Raw genomic sequence first — 22,443 nt, 5'->3', positions numbered from 1 at the left:
ATAGACAGTAATGGAACCAAGATTAACTTAATGTTTCCATTTGAATTCATATTATTCCAGATACTGATATATCATCCCCTACCCTTTTCCTCAAGTTGACAAGCAAGGCATGAAAATCCCCTAGTACGAGTAATGCCTTGACCTCATCCTGGATTAGAGATTTACTGACCGCTGACACGTGTGGCTCTTCTTCCCATCCCAGTTCTTCGTAAACTAGCCTCCACAGCACGCCTGTCCACCATGGCAGTCTAATTGCCCTCACACTGAAATTTCTGAAGAAAACACATTATCAATGGACAAGAGGGAGGGTGAATTGCTAAGAGGATCAGTCAAGAAGAGGTGTCAACTGGAATTAAGTCATCTGTCCACATGCACATTTCTACCCTTGAGAACTGTTGGCTCATCATTTCAGTAACACCTGTGTCGCTGGATGCCGCTGGTGGAAGAGAGCTGACCTTATGAGTTACAGAAGTGATACGGTGGGCGAGAAACATGACCAGAGGTCTAGGTTATGACTACACAAGAGTCCAGCAGTAATGAACACATCTCCAGGAATGGCACCATCATCTCCAGCCCTGTTTTCACCATCTCTAACCCGAAGGCCTCAGAGTCCTGGGAGGAGGCCGCCTTCACCTTTTCGATCCCCCTCTCCTTCAATAATGACTTCACCTAAACTATGGCAGAAAGCTGCGATATCACGTCTGGCTGAGGAGTTCTTCTGGATAGGGGGAAGTATCGTTGCATCGCCAAAATGGAGAATGGGCCAGATAGGTAAGAATTAAGACACTTAAATGCATTTATTAGAAATATGAAATATTCTGGATGTAATTCAGTATCTTTCCAGCAATTCTTAAATGTTATTTTTTTTTATACATCATTCAGTTTTATGTTTAAGAATCGTTTGTACATTTTAATTAAGTACTTTGAGTGCACAAACAATAAGACCGTGTCCTAAATTATTGGCCATCATGAGAAATGCACATCACAGCATATGGACACAAACAATCCCCAGAGATTAGACTGACTAGCTGCGTCACATGACCCGTCTGTCCTTGATCCACTCCTGCTCCTCCACAGCAAAATTTGAAAGCATAACCTGAGTTGACAATTACAAGTTACCTTTGGTGACCCCTGATCCATTAGAATGTCATTCTGGCATATACACAGAAATTAGATATTAAAAACTCATCATAATAATATTTTATAAGATTCAACTGGTACCAGTAGGGACCGGTATATTTTTGTAGTAGTATGCCATCTTAAAATAAAAAGATATCATTCCCATAACAATACAACCAAATTATTGCATGTTTATAAGATGCTGTCTCCAAGTTCGTCATGATAGTAGTAGGCTATTGTTTCCATCATGCATGCCAGCACACATTAAACAGCCTTACGGACCTGTGCGTGTGTGTGTGACGCAGCTGTGTAATCTGATTGAGAAGGAACTTGATGCAACTGCTTCAACAATTAAACTCCACCATTAAAAGGATTTTCCTAAAGGTGCATTCAATAATAAAGTATAATCACTAAAGGAACTGGAGCAAATCAAAACAGTAGCCTGTTTACATGTCGATAACACATGTGCAGCCAAATATTAATCATACAAATTCTTTTGCAGTGGAGAGATGTATGTGCAACATGCAGGCCGGGTCTCAAATGATTAAACTGAGAGGAAAATCCAAGGCTCTGGTGCGCCTTTTCTATCTAGATGAACACAAGTCCTGCATCCGCTGGAGGCCCTCCAGAAAACACGAGAAAGCAAAAAGTGAGTCAGACAGAAAACTGTTCTTTTGCTGCTGGGATATGACAGCATGTGCTTGTTATAAACACCACCATTAAATTGCTTGACAAGTGCAGTGTGCAGTTTATATAGCCTATAGCCTAGTATGTTTGAAAGAGGAAATATTGAAAGAGTCAACTCTTGAAATACTAAAAATACTAGCCTAGCCTACTGCTTACTCAATATTGCATAAATAAATATAGAAAACATTTCGGATTCAGCCAGGAGTCAAGAAACAGATGTTAAAAATAACGTCTGGAATCTGGTCCATTGTTTATACTGGAAATGAAAGGTTGAGTACATAGCATTGTGCTCAGTATAACAGTAAGTAAGCTCTTTTTATCCTGATCATGTGCATATACACTGTAAAAAATTATTTAAAAAGTAAGTTACCTGGTTGCCTTAAAATTTTTAGTTAATTGAAATTTAAAAATGTTAAGAATCGACAACCTTTATTTAAATATTAAAAGATTTTGTAAACATATTAGGCAATTGTGTTTCATTCGTGATGACAGTGAAACATGCCAAATTCTGCTATTTTCATGATTTATCACATCTTTTATATGGTTCAGATACAATAATATTTTGAGTTTCTATTTTTAAACTAATTTCTATCATTGCATCAACTCAAAAAAAAATTATTCAATAAACTCAAAATTTTAAGGCAACCAGGTTACTTACTTTTTTAAGTTAAACCAACAATATTTTTTTACAGTGTAGAAAAGGTATGCACGGTATATCAATAGTCATTGGGTAGTATGCCGAACATCTTTAAGTCTTACAATTCATATGTATGTTAGCTAGGACTGCAAGGTAGTTCCATCAACACGTAGGAGTACATCGGCATAATACATGAGTACATTAGCATACAGCATCAAGCTAAACACACATGTACATCCTATTTAATTAGGGTTTTAATGAGTACACCTGGATAAACCAAACCAAAATCTGTAGTTACTTAATATTACTCAGTACTTAAATGTACAATTAAAGTTTTTAAACAAAGACACCATAAAAGAAAAGCGTAATATTTAATGTCTGTTACTATAGTGAGTACATGTAATATAAAAATGTTACCATGTATGAATCACTGAAGAAATGATCAAACACTCAGGCACTGCACTATTTTTCTTGTTCTTGGTTTATTCAGTCACCATAGACTCTATCCATGAGGTCTGTGAGGGGATGAGAACTGAGGTCTTCAGGCGATTTGCCAGTAATAACTTTGATCCAAACTGCTGCTTCAGTATTTACCACGGAGACCATGTGGAATCTCTTGACTTGGTTTCTACGAATGGCGAAGAGGCACGGACCTGGATCACTGGCCTTAAATACCTCCTGGCAGGCATCAGTGACGAGGACAGCCTGGCAAAAAGGCAACGGACAAGAGATCAATATCCTTTTAATTGTGTCGTCTATCTGTCGGAGTGATGGGCTGAGTCCATTCATAGTGACCCCATGTGATCTGTTTCAGTTTGTGTGAATTGTGAGAATGGATATTTCCTTACATCTTGTTGTAAATGGTTGAAACAGACCTTTTCAGAAGCAGACAAAAATGGAGATGGGAATCTGAGCATTGGAGAGGTTCTACAGCTTCTCCACAAGCTAAATGTAAACCTCCCAAAGCAGAAAGTCAGAGAAATGTTCCAGGTACATATACATATATGTATCTTATCTAAAATATACAGTGGGTACAGAAAGTATTCAGACCCCGTATATATATTTCACTCTTTGTTATATTGCAGCCATTTGCTAAAATCATTTAAGTTATTTTTTCTCATTAATGTACTGTACACACCATATTGACAGAAAAACAGAATTGTTGACATTTTTGTAGATTTATTAAAAAAGAAAAACTGAAATATCACATGGTCTTAAGTATTCAGACCCTTTGCTCAGTGTTTAGTAGAAGCACACTTTTGATCTAATACAGCCATGAGTCTTTTTTGGGAAAGATGCAACAAGTTTTTCACCTGGATTTGGGGATCCTCTGCCATTCCTCCTTGCAGATCCTCTCCAATTCTGTCAGATTGGATGGTAAATGTTGGTGAACAGCCATTTTGAGGCCTCTCAGAGATGCTCAATTGGGTCAGGGCTCTGGCTGGGCCATTCGAGAACAGTCACGGAGTTGTTGTGAAGTAATTCCTTTGTTATTTTAGCTGTGTGCTTAGAGTCATTGTCTTGTTGGAAGGTGAACCTTCAGCCCAGTCTGAGGTCTTGAGCACTCTGGAGAAGGTTTTTGTCCATGATATCCCTGTACTTGGCCGCATTCATCTTTCCTTTGGTTGCAACCAGTCGTCCTGTCCCTGCAGCTGAAAAACACCCCCACAGCATGATGCTGCCACCACCATGCTTAACTGTTGGGACTGTATTAGACTGGTGATGAGCAGTGCCTGGTTGCCTCCACACATCTTATTTCTCACCATCTTGGAGTCCTTCAGGTGTTTTTTTTTTTCATGTGTCTTGCACTGAGAAGAGGCTTCCGTCAGGCCACTCTACCTCACTGCCATAAAGCCCTGACTGGTGAAGGGCTGCAGTGATGGTTGACTTTCTACCCATCACCGACTGCATCTCTGGAGCTCATCCACAGTGATCTTTGGGTTGTTCTTTACCTCTCTCACCAAGGCTCTTCTCCCCCGATAGCTCTGTTTGGCCGGACGACCAGCTCTAGGAAGGGTTCTGGTTGTCCCAAACGTCTTCCCTTTAAGGATTATGGAGGCCACTCTTAGGAACCTTAAGTGCAGCAGAAATCTTTTTGTAACCGTGGCCAGATCTGTGCCTTGCCAGAATTCTGTCTCTGAGATTTTCAGGCAGCTCCTTTGACCTCATAAATCTCATTTGCTCTGACATGCAATGTGAGCTGTAAGGTCTTACAGGTGTGGCTTTCCTCATCAATTCCACAGCTGGACTCAAATGTAAGTGTAGAACCATCTCAAGGATGATCAGAAGAAATGGACAGCACCTGAGTTAAATATATGAGTGTCACAGCAAAGGGTCTGAATACTTGCGACAATGTGATATTTCAGTTTTTATTTCTTTTTAAATGATATTTCTTTTTAAATAAATCTGCAAAATGTCAACAATTCTGTTTTTCTATCAATATGGGGTGCTGTGTGTACATTAATGAGAAAAAATACCTTTTTGGAGGAATGGCTGCCATATAACAAAGAGTGAAACATTTAAGGGGGTCTGAATACTTCCCATACCCACTGTATATATATATCTCTTCTCCAAATTGTTAACTTTTTAACGGTATTGTATACATAGCAATTCAGTTGCACAGTACACAGAGCTGCCATTGAGTAAGCAAACAACCAAGTCTCATTCTGCTAGGTGCTATTTCTTTATAGTTTTACTCAAATATTATCATTTATTGATATCCTGTGCCAGGTTATATTGGTTCAAATCACTTCCACAGTGCTATTAGCAAAAATACCAATGAATATGCTTAGTGAGTATGTAACATATGGTTCACTTTGAACAGATGGTGTTGTCTGAATCTGGTTGAAGTCTTAACTCTAGTGCCTCTAATCCTCAATGCCGACATGTATATTTCTACTGCAACCAACACCATTACACTACTTTCACTGAAAGTACAAAAAAAAAAAAACGAGTTGACCAGGGAATTACTAACTTAAAAACTGAGGAAAAAGATTGCAGTTGATTTTGAGGTATAAAAACTTCCAATATTTTTCTTTCTGTTGTCTAAAATGCTTCTACCTTTTTTTCTAATTGAAATGTATATCTGTTATAGATTTGAATTAATAAATATATAAATATCTCCCCTTACCAAAAGCAATGACAGTTCATATTTATTTTGTTTAAACATTATCCAAAAAATGATACACATTATACTTTGCTCTGCCTTGACAGGAGGCAGACACTGATGAAAACCAGGGATCATTGACGTTTGAGGAATTTTGTACCTTTTACAAGTTGATCTCGACACGGCGAGATCTTTACTTACTAATGATCACCTACAGTAACCACAAAGAGCACATGGATGTGAACGACCTCCACCGCTTCTTGGAAAATGAGCAAAAGGCTGGTGTGATTAATTTTGCGTATCGTCACGTAGTAATATGTTACTCTTTTGATAGACATGAACTGTCATATTTGTAATTGATGTATGTTTTTTGTTTCTTTTCTAGATGGTAAATGTGACTAAAGACTACTGCAAGATGATCATTAACCAGTTTGAGCCGTGTTCTGATAACCAAACACATACGCTGCTGGGCATTGATGGTGAGAGACTCCCTGTGCTTCATCTTTTTATGGTTATTATAACAGTGGACCTTTACTACATTTTCTTGCTGTCAAAGGTTTCACCAACTACATGCGTAGTCCTGCAGGGGACATCTTCAACCCAGAACACTATCAAGTAAATCAGGACATGACACAGCCACTGACAAACTACTACATCGCATCTTCTCACAACACCTACCTGACTGGAGATCAGCTGATGTCTCAGTCTCGGGTTGATATGTATGCGTATGTGCTTCAGGCGGGCTGCCGCTGTGTGGAAGGTAGAAACACTTAAAAGCCTGTCCTTGTCAACATACTGCAGAACCAAAGTATTTTAGATAGTTTTGATCACAGTAACATATTTTAAGGTTTTTAAACTCAGCATGAAACATTTTTTTCTCTCTATCTTATCTGAGTGATTCTCAAACAAGAAAAAAATATATGCAGGACGTGATTTTGTCGTTGAAATGTTTTATGGGATCTCATGTGAGTGACAGGTTGTCGTGCCAGTAAACAGTTGCCGTAAGAGGGAGGGGAAGTTATTTTATTTAAAGATTATGAGGGAACCTGAAATATCCTTCAACTAACACGGTCTCTCTCTGTCTCTAGTTGACTGCTGGGATGGTCCTGATGGGGAACCTATCGTGCATCATGGTTACACACTTACCTCAAAAATCCTCTTTAAAGATGTTGTTGAGACAATCAACAAATATGCATTTGCCAAAACTCAGTAAGTGATTTACACTGTCCGGCCAAAGGTTGCTGTTTGGATTTAAATAGGCAAATGCTTGATTGGTCCATGATTGGATCATCAACATTGGAGGGGTTATGATTTTTATAGCAAGTTGTATGTAAGGCAACAGTTATTCTAACTCTATATTGATGTAGTGTGTAGCTTTTAATTTCTTAAACAACCAGGAAGACATATCCTGGACATATTCCAGGATGAAAATGTCAAGATGTATCAGGCTCAAATTGTGAAAATTGTAAAAAAAAAAAAAATAAAAAAAAATAAAAAAAATTGTCCGGGCAGTGTTTTTTATATATATTATTTATTTATATATTTTTATATTTTTTATTATATAAATGAATTTAATAAAATAATAATTAAGTAATTAATTACTTAAAAATGAACAAAACATGCATCATCTCATATCATATATAAAAATAATTCTTCCACTGTCAGATACCCAGTGATCCTTTCTATAGAGAACCACTGTACTGTGCCTCAGCAGAAGAAAATGGCTCAACACCTCATGGAAGTGCTACAGGACAAGCTGGACCTGTCAAATATAAATGCGAATGAGTCCAGGCGTCTGCCATCTCCAGAGGTTTTGAAAGGGAAAATACTTGTCAAGGTAAAGTAATATTTTATACTTGTCTTGGAAAACATTGAGTAAAGTTGAAAGTGAAATACTTCTGTGACCAAATCATGGGGAAAAAAATGAACACGAGGTGCTTTCCAGGGAAAGAAACTGCCAGCGAACATTGATGCTGATGCAGAGGAAGGAGATGTGTCTGATGAAGACAGCGCTGACGAGGATGAGGAGGAAGAGGAGCAAATGAATGGAGATGTGAGATGTTTTGTCCTTTTGTCTTTATCAGAATAATTAGGTTATTCCCCGTCTGGAGTGTCTGAATAAACTGCTGTGTTCTGGGTTACAGACCACAGAAGGAGCACCGGAGATGGGTGATGAATCGAAGAAGCGCTCACAGAGGTCGTTCATGGGCAGCTTCAGGCGCAAGGTCTGCAAAACACTTGTTACATCATATTTTCTGTAAAATATGGGAAAATATCACAAAAGTAGCATTATATGATCTAGTGTTATGATGTTCCACAATCTGTGTTTTAGAAGAAAAAACGTGTGAAAATAAAAAAGAAGCCCGTCCTGAGTGACTCTGATACTGAGCAGGAAATCCAAAGCAGTAATGATAAACAGGTCATCAACTATGGCAAGTGAGTATTTCAGGAGACGCAGTTGTTGAATTCTGTGTACTGTTAAAAAAACAAAAAACAAAAAAAACAATAGCAACAGGGGAAAAGGAAAAAGGTGCAGTTTAATTTATACTAATATGTTGTGTTTTCCAAAATTGCAGGATGGCAGTTTGGTTAATGTATTCATTTTTAATAATGCAATATATTTTTATTTAAACAATAGAAACAATGCCACAATGTACTTAACTTATAATTAAAATAAGAGAAAAAAACATTACTATTTAAATTACATATAAATAAAATGTGATGCATCACAAACTTATGAAAACCAAGTTGTAAATCGTGATAAATTGCACCCAAAATAAAAGTTTGTTTACATAATATATGTGTGTACTGTATATAATTATTATCTATATTTGAGCATACATGTATATATTTGCATGTATTAACTATACACTCCAAAAACTGCTGGGTTAAAAACAACCCAAGTTGGGTTGAAAATGGACAAACCCAGAAATTGGGTTGTTTGAACCCAGTGAATGGACCCATTCAAACAACCCAATTTCTGGGTTTGTCCATTTTCAACCCAACTTGGGTTGTTTTTAACCCAGCAGTTTTTAGAGTGTATATATAAAACATTTATTTATATATACATAATAATTATCACACATATATTATGTAATCATTATAGTACAATTAATTCTACCATTAAATTATATATTTTTTCACTATTGTGAGGTTACCTACAGTTAACCAATTTTCAAAGTTTTATTGTTACAGTGTTACATATTTTTACAGTGTATCTAAATCTGTCCACTCTAACGATAGTCCATGTTTTATGGATATTTTTGCAGACGGAGGAAAACAATGAGACTTTCTCGCGCCCTCTCTGATCTCGTTAAATACACAAAGTCAGTGCGTGTTCATGATATAGAAACTCAAGGTAAGACAGTTGGAACCTCTATAAGCACAAACTGTAAATGTGTTCCTGATGTGTATGTCTAAATAAACTGCCTTTGTGTTGCAGCATACATGTGCAGCTGGCAAGTGTCCTCCTTAAACGAGAGCATAACTAACCAGATTCTACAGCTCAAACCTGCCCATTTAGTTCGCTTCAATCAACGGCAACTCTTAAGAGTCTACCCCTCCAACTACCGTGTGGATTCGAGCAACTTTAATCCTCAGCCTTTTTGGAACGCAGGATGTCATTTAGGTATGAATAAGCTTTTTTCTTTAATTCATTATGAATTATTTCCTTTCTAATTATCATCAAAGCCTGTTGTTTTTCATTAATGATGAAACAGCGACGACTTTGATTTGAAAAGCAATGGATCGCTGCTGGCAAATGGCTCTCTCTTTTTTCATAGTTGCGCCGTGCATTTGTTTGAAATGTTGTTTCATCTTTCCAGTCGCTCTCAACTATCAAACAGAAGGCCGTATGCTTCAGCTGAACAGGGCAAAATTTGCAGCAAATGGAAACTGCGGCTATGTGCTGAAGCCAAAATGCATGTGTAAAGGTAAGATGGTGTCTCTAGAGTACAGATAAAAAAGACACATTTGTTTGATGCATTATATTTATTATTTTCTTTGAAAGGCAATCTTCACCACACGTAATGATTGTCCTCAGGTGCCTTTAATCCTACGCTGGAAGACCCTTTGCCAGGACACAGGAAATCTCAGTTAGTGCTCAAGATAATTAGTGGCCAGCAGCTACCGAAGCCAAAAGACTCCATGTTAGGGGACAGAGGAGAGGTGAGTTCACTCGTACTGAAATGAAAATGCGTACAAATGTGTAACACATGATCTGAGCTTGACTGTTTTGTTGTCCAGATCATAGATCCCTTTGTGGAAGTGGAGATCATTGGATTGCCTATTGATTGCAATAAACAGCAGACAAGAGTAGTGGACGACAACGGTAAGTACGAATCTGGATTGTGCAAACCGAACTTGGCAGTTCTGGTAATTAAAATATAATGGCATCCATACGGTTCATTCATATGTGTTTTTAGTGACTGACACTAATGGAAAACAGGGCTCAGTGTGCAACATTTATTTAAAATTTGTGTCATTTGTAATATTTTTTTTTAATGTAAACAAATGCAAGACAGACTTCTTTGTATTTTTAAAGCACTGTGCCAAGTTAATCTGTCAGTTTTTTAAACAAATGACTCATAAATATTCACATATCTCAAATGAGGTGCAATTTTTCATTTTTCTGTTCTCTCCGAATCAAGATGAGCCATTTGTTGTAATTAAAGATTAGCATATTAACAGCTGAGTTTTGTTTTAAATATACTTTTCTCATGTTTTAATGCCATGCTAACAGGTTTTAACCCCATGTGGGAGGAAACACTAGTGTTTACGGTACACATGCCTCATATTGCCTTAGTGCGCTTTATGGTTTGGGACCATGATCCAATTGGACGAGACTTCATTGGACAGAGAACCATAGCGTTTAAAAGCATGATGCCAGGTAAATTATCAACGCTATTATTGCACACACAATGCACAATATAGGTTTTACATTTTTTTCAGTAATTCAGTCAACCAGCCTATTATTTTCTTGTCCCACAGGATACCGGCATGTCTATTTAGAAGGTATTCAAGAAGCATCTATCTTTGTGCATGTTGCCATTAATGACATCACAGGAAAGGTAACTTTGAATTACTCTTTTGAATAAATGTATCTGTTGTTAAAGTTATTTTGATATACTTATCTGATGTACTTGTAACCAGGTCAAATCAAGCAACGCAGTAAAGCAGCTAATCCAGAAAAACCTTATGCACACTTCTGAAGACGGCACGAGGACATCATTCGGTGCAAACTTTCTGCGCAAAGGTGGAGCTGGGAAGAAGCAAGCAAAAGTCGTAAAGGGTTCAGTCGACTGTTACACCAAAGAGGACTTTCTAAACAGACGTTACAGTGACGACTTGAGTTCGAAGGGCAGCAGGAGTACCTCGCAATCTGCGTCGTTGCTCAGAGGAGCTCAAAGTGAACCCTTGAGAAGAGCCCATAAGGTCTGTTTTCAGGAGCCAGAAGGATCTCATGAGGCACGGCGCCGCCTGTCCTCTATCGCATGCTCTGGTGGAGCAGGAGTGGCTATGGACTATACCAACTTAGCATTTGATTCAAAAAACAGTTCAGAGGTGGACATTCAGACTTCTGTGGTTCAATCACACCTTGGGGATAACAAGGAGTTAACTGTTTCAAAACGAAACGAATTACCTCCAACATCTAAACGGGAGTTCGAGTCTACAGGCGTACCGGTACCTAAGATGAAGGATCCTGCTTCTACACTGAATGAGCGACTCTTGTCAAAGCAGATCTCAGGTGCTAAATCAGTTGAGGATTCAGTGCAGGAACCTGAGACGTGTGGACGTCAAGAGAGCCATCTAAAAATGAAGCCAGAACCTACTCAAGACTGTGAAGCCTTGAATTTCCATCCAATACCCGACGGAGTACTAGATCCTTCTAGTGGAACATTGAACACTAGAAACCTGGTGCTCAAAAATACATTTTTAGATGGTAGGCTTAACCCCCAGTGGAAACCGATGTCAATCCCCGCAACCCCTGCGTTGAGCAGACGCAGGCATGACCAAGGCACCCCAACTTCTAAAGATTCTCCATTTCAAGGACGCCGATCACAAAGCGTCCCAAGACGCCGTCCGCCCTCTCCGCCAAACACAACCGGTCACGTTAAGAAAGAATTCCTCAACCAATACCCTCTCCCACAGTGCAGTTACTCTGCACCAAAAAACTCTGCTCCTAATAACTACAACCTCGCTGAAAGTGAATCAAGCAGCCTAAGTAGTTTGGACAGCCTTGACCTGAGTACTCTGCCATCCCGTTTCCCTGACAACCAGCAGCAGACAATGGGCACACTGCAGAGGGAAATGAATGCTCTGTTTGAGCAGAAAATGCATGAGATTCGCTGCCATTCACCACTGTTTTTCAGAGGTAAGTCATAAGGCACAGAAAAGTGCCAAAGGTTCTTTCGTAAATTATAAATTATGTTTTAATGCTCTTTTCATTTCTAGGGCTGGGGAAATCACTTCTTATTTTACCTCTGTAGAGAGTTTTAATTTGTGGTGGGGTTTTAATTTTGTTTTTGTATTTAATTATTTTTAGATTCCTCAACATTGTAGAACAACCATGCATGTGAAACAGAACAGAAAACAAAATACCACACTGCAGCTACTGCGACGGATATGGACAGACGCTACAGGAAGAAAAGTAAACACATAAGCAAATACATATTTGTATTTTATACAAATATTATCTTATTTAGATCTTAATCATCAGCTCATGTCAGGATCATAATTATTGTTCAAAAAGGAGTCTGGAATGTTACATTCTGTCTTTTGCATCTGGAAGCTGCCATTTTGATTTAGATATATGACTTTAAAGACTCTGTGTTTAAAACAAAACATGTTTCTACTCATTTTTTCTTAAATAATGCAATCACACTTTGGTGTAAGTCCAAGTTTATTAATTCATTAATATACATGGTGCCAGAACGAATACCTCTTTTGTGACAATAAGAGGTGTTTTTGTTTTTAAGCATACTTGATGTATTTTTCCCATGTTTGAAAACAACTGTAATAGGTTACTTGTCATTTCATACTTCTATAAAATATTTAACTTTTTTTTTTAAATAAAATATTTTTCAGGATGTCTCCAATCATTGTCATTCATTAGCAAAATAGATTTTGCATTTAACATTTTAGACTCATAATTAAAAAAATCTATGTTGTTTTTAGTTGGAATGCATGAAAATGATCTAAAATACAAACAGCTACATGAGATTTTTTCTGCAAGATTCAACTTAAATGAAGGTGCCTCGCTCACTTAAACATCTTTACTGAACAAACAGATTTTTAAAAAAAAAATATTAAAAACTCTAAAATCTATTCTAAATCAGTTAAAATGTATAAAATATATTTTCTAACACGGGAAATAGTAATGATACCTAAACACCAGATAATGTACAGCTGTTCGTCTATTACATCGCTGTTGTTGAAACTTCTATGCCTTGTTCTTGTCTGAAGTTTCTTGGTCTTCCTTTGTGTTGGTCATTCTCAAACGCTGGCTCAGCTCCTGAGTCAAAACTGTGCAGCAGGATTTCTGTATATATGAGAACAAGTTTTATAATGATCAAAATGTGCTACTGTACAAATGAAATCTGTGCTGAAGTTTAACGACAATGAAAAATAAGAGGACTGTAAATTAGCTTTCTGGTGTGGTAAATCAAGATGTTACTGTGTATGTGTGTTTAAGTTGGCATTACTTGCCTTCTGCTCCCCTGCAGTGCTGCGAGACTTTGAGGTGAGTTCAAACAAGGAGAGCAGCACTCCAATCCCAAGGCCTATAGCAAGAACCAGGAAGATGCCCTTCATGCTATGGGCCCTCAGAGACGAGGCTTTGGCACTATCCGGGATGCAGCTGCTAGCCCACCACTTAGTTCGCAGGTACGCCAGCTCCCCAGCCTCGCTCAGCTGCAGGATGGCCACGCTCAGGTTCTTCAGCATAGGAGATCCTGTTCCAAGAAAAAGACTGAGGCATCAAAACCATTCACTGCTGATTGAACTGCAGCAAGAAACATCAAGATGATGCCTCCATTTAAACAAATAACTGACCAGAAAAAAAAAAAAAATTATAAAAAAATTTTTTTTTTGTAAACTTTAATGTATGTTTTAAAGTGCCTCTATTAAGCGTTTTTAATAGATATTACCTTACATGTAGTTTGTCATTTAGCCGTTTGTGAATGTAAAAGGTCTGCAAAGTTTTAGGGGATATTCCCGACACAATTTTCAACTAAAGACTGAAAACGGCATTTATAACGGCATTTTGTGTGTTTGAAAACCCAAACTTTTGAAAACAAAAATGTATTTTTGAAAACTATACCGTTATTGTCCTTTTTTTCAACTACTGGCCTCACAGGCATAACAGTGTTTTTAATCATTTTCACGGATCTGTGTGAATGGAGATTATTTTGATAATGTTGTCGTCTGTAAGTGAAAAATGGGAAGTAAAATCATTTCTAAACTGTCTGAAACCCCTACATAGGTTTGTAACAGATTTGTATAATGTCAGACTATAGTCTTCGTTCATTGTCTGCCTCAAATAACATCTACTTTGACACTCAAACACTGTATCGTTGTAGCTGAGGCCTGGAAGACTTGGGTTCATGTTTTCACCATATCGTGAATACTGCGTTTTCTTTGCTTCTAAATTAAATCCGCTTTGCATGGACTTACGGTGGCTCGAATTGACACAGTAAAACCGATGCTATCATTACTGTTCGTATCCCTGTGTATAGCCTACAAGTGCTGAGGAAGCCTCCAGAGCTGATATAGCAATGGTATTGGGTGTTAGAGTATGGATATGGACATTTCATTTCCGACACACGGTAGACCAATCACAACAGACTGAGCCATCTGACCAACCACCAGTGATGCCAGTAACGCGTTACATAGTAACGCGTTACTCTAATCTGACTACTTTTTTCCAGTAACGAGTAATCTAACGCGTTACTATTTCCAAACCAGTAATCAGATTAAAGTTACTTATCCAAGTCACTGTGAGTTACTATTTTAGTCATTTTCCTTTGTAAAAACCGACAGCTTATCAAAGTTCTCAGCCCGAGGGCTGGAGCCGTGTTTTTTATTTATTTATTTTATTTTTTACATTGTTGCAGCCATTTAAATAGTTCAGTTTTGTTTTTAATGTCAAAGTAGTTATTTTTCGTTTCGTTTTTTATTATCCTAATTTTGTTTGTTAAATTAAAGTTTATATAGGCAAGACAATTCAAGAGTTGGTTTGAGAGACTAGGCTATTAAACATGCGGTTAACTCACTGGGTCGTCACATAAAAAAATTAAAACTTTAATTTAACAAACAAAAATTGCTCCAAACATTTTTCTAAATGAACTTAAAAAATAAACGAAACGAAATATAACTACTTTGACATTAAAAACAAAGTAGGCTAGTTATTATACCACCACAAAGGCATTTCTGACGAGCTGAGGCAGCTGATAGATTAGCCTACTGCTCACAACATGCTCGCAACGGTGCTCAAAAAACCCGAAACGGGCTACACAATCTAAACAAACAAAAAAAAAAGTACAGGCAGGTTGTCTTATAGCCTACCTTACACTTCAGCAAAATTAATATAAATCCGATCTTCAATTCCCGCGGTATATGCTCATTTAACGGAGTTCACATCAAAGCAAAAGATTCCAGCATTTTATTCAGCAGCTCATTTTAAATTCAATGATCGCAATATGAGAGAGAGAGCGACCTAAGCACTGGTAAGATCATTAGTCTCATTATTTTATATTGAAGATGATTGTGTTTTGTGTGACTTATTTTAAAGTTTCATTTACGGCCATATGCGTTGGCTTGCTTTACTCATCTGCAGCGATGTTGCAGTAGCACCGTCATATCTATCTGACTACAACATAACACGCTCTCACACATTTATTTTTTAATTATTTGCCAGGAGTAAAATTTACACATGTGATTTAAACAACCAGATATATTTACATTTGTCCGGTTTAGTTTGAAATGCTTTCATGCACCTTCTGAATTGGTTTGTTTGTGTGATCGGAATTAAATACGTCTGGAAAGACTCTCGGAAGGCATTTAGGCCTACTCCTGGTCATTTCGCAATCAGATAGATACCTGGTCAGAGAAAACGAATGAAGGAACCAGTTGTAAAAAGGCCATAACTCTAGCAGCTGCTCTGAAGAAACGGACTCTTTAACCCTGCGCGAGCCATATCTTGACAGTGGCGCAAGCTATCATGGTCTCATGTTGTTTCCACCAGCACATCTCATTGTTCATTTTAATTATTAAAATAAATATAAAACGAAGGAGAAGCCTAAAAAAAGGGGGCGTAAAAAAGTCGGGACCGTCAGTCTCGGGCATAAATACAATAAAGTGTGTTGCCAAAAACGGTTGTCATTTCTATTTTGAGGCGGCAGCGGTGTTGTCGGCAACTGCTGAATGTAACTAATAAAGTAACTTGTAATCTAACTTAGTTACTTTTAAAATCAAGTAATCTGTAAAGTAACTAAGTTACTTTTTAAAGGAGTAATCAGTAATCAGTAATCAGATTACTTTTTCAAAGTAACTGTGGCAACACTGCCAACCACAGCAGAGTAGTCTCTCAGGAAGGAGAAATTGTTTTTTTTGACCTTGGATACATGTTAACCTTTATAATGAGACCTACAAAACAAAATCATCAGGAACCTTTAAAATAATATAATATGGTCTTTAAACTACATAAAAATAACTGCACAAGCACAAACATGTTTGTCTCACCAAGAGGAGTTACAATGCTGTAACCTCTCATCCCGATGACCTCATGTGCACGGACCAGTTCACAATGCCGTGCCACGGCCAAGTCCAGGGACACAGATTCTCCAATAAAAGCATAATTTCCTTCCTTTGCTCTCTGGACACCCTCATCCATGGAGGACACAAAACTCTTCCTCCGCTCCATGTGCTCATAGATGCGGCGGTAAGATGGGTTATTCGAGTTCTGCGCAAAAAAGCACGTTAACATGTAAAGAAATCCGTCTGTAACATCTGGCAGGAATGAATGTTACTAATCAGAGAAATGTGCAGATATGATTCATATGATCAGACCTTGAAGAAGGCGAGGGTGGAGGAGCCGGCAAGCGTTCCATATTCTATTACCTCCTGATTAGCCAAGTCCTCAAAGCCTTTAATCATGAGCGGAGCAGAGTCAGACCCCTGAGAGGAACTAAGACTGGAAAAATAACAGGCCAAGAGCACAACGGCAAACAACCACCAGGTACAACTGATAACCCTTCCTGACACAGCTTTAGGGTGAGGGCCTGCACCTGTAGAAAGCAAAACAAATGAGAGGAAAAGACGTTATCCTTCCATTATCAAAGACTGAAAAGTAATTTGGATGGAAAAATAGCTGCAAGCAGTAATAAATGCCAAGCACACCAGTGAATACACCTTGTAATGCTGAGTATTCCTGTTATTGCATGTTAGATGCATATTCCTGTTTTTAAAGACATTTCCTTCAAAGGATGGGAATCTGTTATTGCTTATTTCTTTTGACAAGTAGGAGGTGCAGGCGTAAATCTTTGCATGGCACGGTGGTGATGACATTTTACAAGTTTGTTTATACACCAAAGCATCTCTAAGACAGAGCTGCACTTCCTGTGCACTGTGGAAATAAAAGTTCAACTGAAACAAGTTTAAGTTGAAGCACCAACTGAAAATGAAGAAAACTAAAACTGAACTAAAAAATTCTTAAATAATAATAATAATAATTAAACATAAATGAAAAATGAAAAAATAAAGGCCTGAAAAAACTTAAAGCTGAAATAAAAATAAATAGAATAGAATAGCAACTAGTACACTTAGCAACTAGTTTAAACTTAGTCAAAATAGTGATATATTCTATTTAAATACTATACTGTACACAATAGTGATATATTTATTTACACCATGTAAAAGTAGCAGAGCTTTATCTATAGGAATACGACGTCTATCACAGCATATATATATATATATATATGTATATATATATATATATATATATATATATATATATATATATATATATATATATATATATATATATACTAGTACTATCAGCAGCTATCGCGTTTCTCTCTTATTGTGTATATATTGAATATTGTGATTCCCCTTGAATCAGACTAAATTTCCGAATGATTTTGTACATTTAAATATCGCCATTAATAATATCTTCAATACATGATGTTGGCTCTGCTCTGTTTACCCTAAGGGAGGTTATCACTGCTCTTCTCCATGCTAAGCTGCATGAATGCGCAGGGAGTTACCCAAGATACATACCTCCATTCCAAGCTATATGCTAATAGTCAATCATCTTTGACGATAGTGGTCCTGACAGAATAATAATTAGATGCTATTTATACTTTATTTTGGCAGATTTTGCACCTCAGTATTGTTGTACATTAACAGAATGCAATAGTAACAGTGTAAATGATTATATTTATTGAAATTATTAAATGGATGCAGCCTGAATTGGACAATAAAAGCCCTCCCACACCTACCCCTAAACCTACCCAATAAATACTTTTATTATTAATAAACATTTTGTTAGGCATTTCCACTTTTAGAACATGTTCCTTATTTTTATTGAAATTAAATGCCTTGGGATAGGGAAAAGGATGGGAAAAGGGAGAACCCGGGATTGCGTCAAAACCGTTTATGAGTCTTAAAACCGTTTATGAGCCACAGCAGAGTAAAATAATTATAATAGTACAGTTAAAACAATAAAAAAAATATATTATTGAAGATTATAAGAGTGTATATTAAGTAATAGTAAAATAACACTGATGGACATGACTTGAATATTACAATTGACCAATTAAAATATAAATAGGTCGTTATGGTCGAAAGAATCTTCCACAAGGTGCTGCGGAACAACACAAAAAATTCATTCAGTTATGTGAGGTTTGGTCTGAATGTAATCTGAACTAATTTTGGTGAAAATTCCACACATTGGGGGGGGGGGGGGGGGAGGGGGGAGACGAACCAGTTTAAAATGACCATTGCAGGATATGAAGGATATTGAAAATTTTATAAAATAAGGTCTTCTGTATTCTACATTAAAGGGATCAGGACTACAGTCTTTTCAGTGCACGGACCCTAAAATCTGGTTTTACGTTAATTTTGATGATTACCTTGCAGGCTTAGGGCTCCTGCAGCGTACCATAAGCTGTGGAGAAGTGTGAAGTGATTTGGCTCTGTCTCAGGCTGACTCCATTCACACGGACTCAACCTTGATATTGATAGAAAGAGACAAATGCAGAAATCAGCTTCAGTTCCTATAAAATCCAATTCAGAAAGTATCCTTTTTCTGAAAAAGACAGAAGCAGTTTAACCGATTGTTGTATTAAATGTTTGGTTAAATGTTTAGGAAATGAGCAAGTGCTCTTTTTCTGTGCGTCTCTGGTGTTCTGCACATTTCTCTGACCTTCCCACAATGCAGATGCAGACTGCAGTCACAAAGTATGCAATCAGGATGCCGAACCAGGTCTCCCCAGAGAAGGGGGAGAGGAAGTCAAAAAAGCCAGCCTCCTCAGAAACGATATCTTTGCGGAGGAGGATACTGATTCCGGTCTGCATGTAAGGTTTTGTCATTCCCACAGCCTTCTCACGGGCAGCAGTGAGTGTGAGGGGAGCCACGGCCATATCAGCTTCCTGAGAACAAAATACGTGAAAGGTTTGATACTACTTGGGGAGGATTAATGTCAACCATGCTGATTTTAGATTTATATGCAGCACCACAATATGTACTATTGTGTATTTTTCTGCAAACTGCATAACATACCCCTCTAACAACCTCCCCAATCATTCCGTTCCAGTTTCCACTTTCGTCCTGCCGGCCATACGATCCATCCTTCACCAGGTGAACTTTATATTTGAATCCCAGTTTCTTAGCCAACTCGGTGAGCAGATCCATACAGTAGCCTTCTAACTGTGAGCCCTTGCTCATTGTGTATGGGTCTTGCTGAAAATGAAAAAGTTGATAATATAATATTGTGAATATAATTTTTGTTAATGCAAATAATATTAAAATATTGAATAACATCACATTTTATATAAATTTGTACCTTTATGGTGGTAACTATCAGCTCTTGCCTTGCTGAAATGAAAAAATTACAATATTAATAATATAAATAATTTATTATGAAAGCAAATAAATGTATATACTGCCATTTAAAGTTTTGTATGATTTTTGGTTTTGAAAGAAGATTCTTGTGCTCTCCAAGGCAAACAGTAAAACTGTGAAATATTATTGCAATTAAAATGACTGCTTTTCTTAAATATATTTTTTAATGTAATTTATTGATGGCAAAGCTGTATTTTCAACTTCATTACTCCAGTCTTTAGTGCCACATGATCCTTCAAAAATCATTCTGATATGCTGATTCGGTGCTCCAAAAATCTTATTATTATCAATATTGAAACCAGTTGTGCTGCTTAATATTCTTAAAGAAACCATGGTATGTGATGAATAGAAAGCTTTCTTGCTGAATAAAAGTATTAATTTCTTTGAAAACAAATCTTACTGACCCTCAACATTTTGAACGGTAGCTAGATAAATAAACTAAAATCTCATCACAGGCTTCTGTCCATAACATAAATAAGCATGTCAGCTAAAACAAAAAGCTAAATGGAATTTGAAGGGATTGAAGTTCATAAACAAAACAGCGTCCTACTGAGTCAACACATTTGAAAAGCTTAGATCTGTTCAAGAGTGTGTTTGTTCAAAAGTGACCTCGAGTTGACATAGAGAAACATGGCCAAGATTTCTGTGGCTCCTCTATTGATCTGCCAAATCAGTTCTCTGGCTGGGAGTCTTGATTTCCTGCTGCATTTGTGTCACAAATAGCTCCATCTTAAATTAGCCAGAGTCATCAGAGAAGCTTTTGTTCGGCAGCCATCTTTAGCAAAAAAAGCCACATCCTCGCTCAGTCTGCGAATCTCAGGGAGATAATGATGAGTGAATGGCACGGCTGCGTTTGATGCCCTCTTAGGCAGCTTCCGGGTTTCCGGAACCCGCAAAGTTTGGCTGTGATTTTTTCTCCTTTCTCAGAAGTCTCATTGCAGGACTGAACTGTGACTAATTGGAGCTACTGTTTTTGTCACTCGATCGCGAAGGCCTGGTCAGGGCAGTCAAAGAGTATCTGAAGCTAAAGTTAAGCGAAGCCCTCAGGGCTCCATCAACACCATAGAGTGATGTTGACACTCATCAGCTCCTCTTATTGAATTTATGACAGACACAGAGGGTCCTCGACGTGCTGTCATAGCTTGGCATGTCTTAAACAGTGTTCTGCTTGTTCAAGGCTTTGAATTGATTTATAACCGTTTTTGAGAAGGTTTCAGCTGGCTGACTTCCTCTCTGTCAGAATGGGGTTTGAAGTGTGCCAAGCAGGATGTGGTCACTATCTTTGATGATGCGCCCAGCTGACTGTTCAGCCATTTATCATATGACAGGCCTGTGAAATTCAAGAACTTCACGCGGCGAGTTGGCACGGATTTCAACATAGCTGCTGTTTCTGAAATTACACGAGATGCCGTAAAAGTAACTAACGCCTCGACTGTGTTCCGTGATTCTAAGATGAAATAGTTGTGCTGTGTGATGTCATTACATCATAACAATTTCCCATGAGTCAAAAAACGAAGTAACGGCTATATTTAACTTTTATATTACATATCCATAATAACAATTAAACTTTGGTACCTGCTATGCAAATCTCTGACCCCAGCCACACTACTATGCATAAAGAGACAATTCCCAACATGTTGCTGATTCTGACCTGCAAGCCAAACAGACAATCTGATTTATTTAAAACATAAACACAAATACTTCTATATTTAAATATATGCAACATTTAAAAAAAATAAAAAAAAACATATGCTGACAACGTATAGCATAGCCTACAAATCAACACATGCATTTTAAAGAACATGTATTATTCCATAAGAAGACATATATTTGTTTAACCACATATTATATTAGTTCTTGTTGCTTAATAATTTGTTGAGGTTATTGACAATAACAGTCCATATAATAAATGAGCAAAAACACTATGTTTACCACCAACCAATGCATTTTCAGAGTTTCCAGCATACTTCAAATAAAAAAAAAGACTCTATAAAGAGCTCTATAAATCAAACAGCGCCCTCCTAATCTCATACTCACCATGATGTCTGCAGTGAAATTCCACTGTGCTGGGACTGCACTGACACTGACACTGATCAAGACAGTGGTGTGGTTTACAATAATGAATTAGAGGGTTCCCACTAAAGCCTTGGGGAAAGCCAATGAGTTTTAGGGGGTGGAGAAAGTCACCCAAACACTTATAATGCTTTTCAGTGAGTTGATAGAATATTCTAGGGTAAGATGAATTATAGATCTGATGTTCTACAAGAATATATTAGATACAGATACGCTATTGAAAATGCAATTTTTCATGCAATTTTGATTTTGACATTTGTGTCAAATTTCAATATCTTATGTCACTCTGATCTAATAGCTATTTAATATAATAAATTATATAATAAAAAAGCATGCCCTCGAACACCAGTGTATCTGGGGTGAAAAATTATCAAGCACTTTGCATACATGCATAAAATGGCCAAAAATCACGTTTTCATTATATATTCAGGTGATAACAGAAATTATAATATAATCTCAAATTGTTTAAAACAAGATTATTTCATTAATGTTAAAAAAGAGAAAAGATGCACCAAACGTCTAAGAGTAACCCATATTTCAGTATGTACTGTACATGGTTGAAAATAAGAACATAAAGCAGACTTTGATAATATTTAAAGAGTGGACAAAAAAGGCTATATATATATCACCTGAATATATAATGAAAACGTGTATGTATATATATTTACACACACATACATACATACATATGCCGTCTGG

The 22,443-nt window shown here is 37.3% G+C and overlaps 2 protein-coding genes across 3 annotated transcripts; one reads left to right on the top strand and one right to left on the bottom strand.

Annotated features, from left to right (window-relative positions):
- The first annotated feature begins 351 nt into the window (after positions 1-351).
- Positions 352-12,319, top strand: plch2b (phospholipase C, eta 2b). The gene is made up of 21 exons (XM_067431349.1): positions 352-771; positions 1,622-1,768; positions 2,934-3,176; positions 3,303-3,433; positions 5,657-5,827; positions 5,935-6,028; positions 6,106-6,309; positions 6,638-6,758; positions 7,215-7,386; positions 7,495-7,602; positions 7,694-7,774; positions 7,882-7,985; positions 8,819-8,907; positions 8,992-9,177; positions 9,374-9,481; positions 9,592-9,716; positions 9,795-9,879; positions 10,291-10,437; positions 10,539-10,618; positions 10,701-11,922; positions 12,094-12,319. The coding sequence occupies exons 1-21, from the start codon at positions 537-539 to the stop codon at positions 12,108-12,110; spliced, it is 3,870 nt and encodes a 1,289-aa protein (XP_067287450.1). The 5' UTR covers positions 352-536; the 3' UTR covers positions 12,111-12,319.
- Positions 12,320-12,432: 113 nt separating this feature from the next.
- On the bottom strand, positions 12,433-21,819 carry si:dkey-183j2.10 (probable glutamate receptor). Of its 2 annotated transcripts, none has more exons than XM_067431350.1 (10): positions 21,709-21,819; positions 21,247-21,322; positions 19,613-19,644; positions 19,330-19,509; positions 18,973-19,199; positions 18,680-18,777; positions 16,617-16,834; positions 16,290-16,509; positions 13,257-13,501; positions 12,433-13,089 (listed from the first exon to the last, which is right to left on the bottom strand). In XM_067431350.1, the coding sequence occupies exons 1-10, from the start codon at positions 21,709-21,711 to the stop codon at positions 12,991-12,993; spliced, it is 1,398 nt and encodes a 465-aa protein (XP_067287451.1). In that variant the 5' UTR covers positions 21,712-21,819; the 3' UTR covers positions 12,433-12,990. The 2 variants fall into 2 exon arrangements, with proteins under 2 accessions (XP_067287451.1, XP_067287452.1); XM_067431351.1 differs by having other exon boundaries at positions 19,030-19,199.
- Positions 21,820-22,443: the final 624 nt, after the last annotated feature.

The sequence above is a fragment of the Pseudorasbora parva genome, chromosome 22 (genome assembly GCF_024679245.1).
Source record: "Pseudorasbora parva isolate DD20220531a chromosome 22, ASM2467924v1, whole genome shotgun sequence".
Taxonomy (NCBI): Eukaryota; Metazoa; Chordata; class Actinopteri; order Cypriniformes; family Gobionidae; genus Pseudorasbora; species Pseudorasbora parva.
The sequence above is the reverse complement of the archived record's forward strand: the minus strand, read 5'-3'. Positions and strand labels throughout refer to the sequence as shown.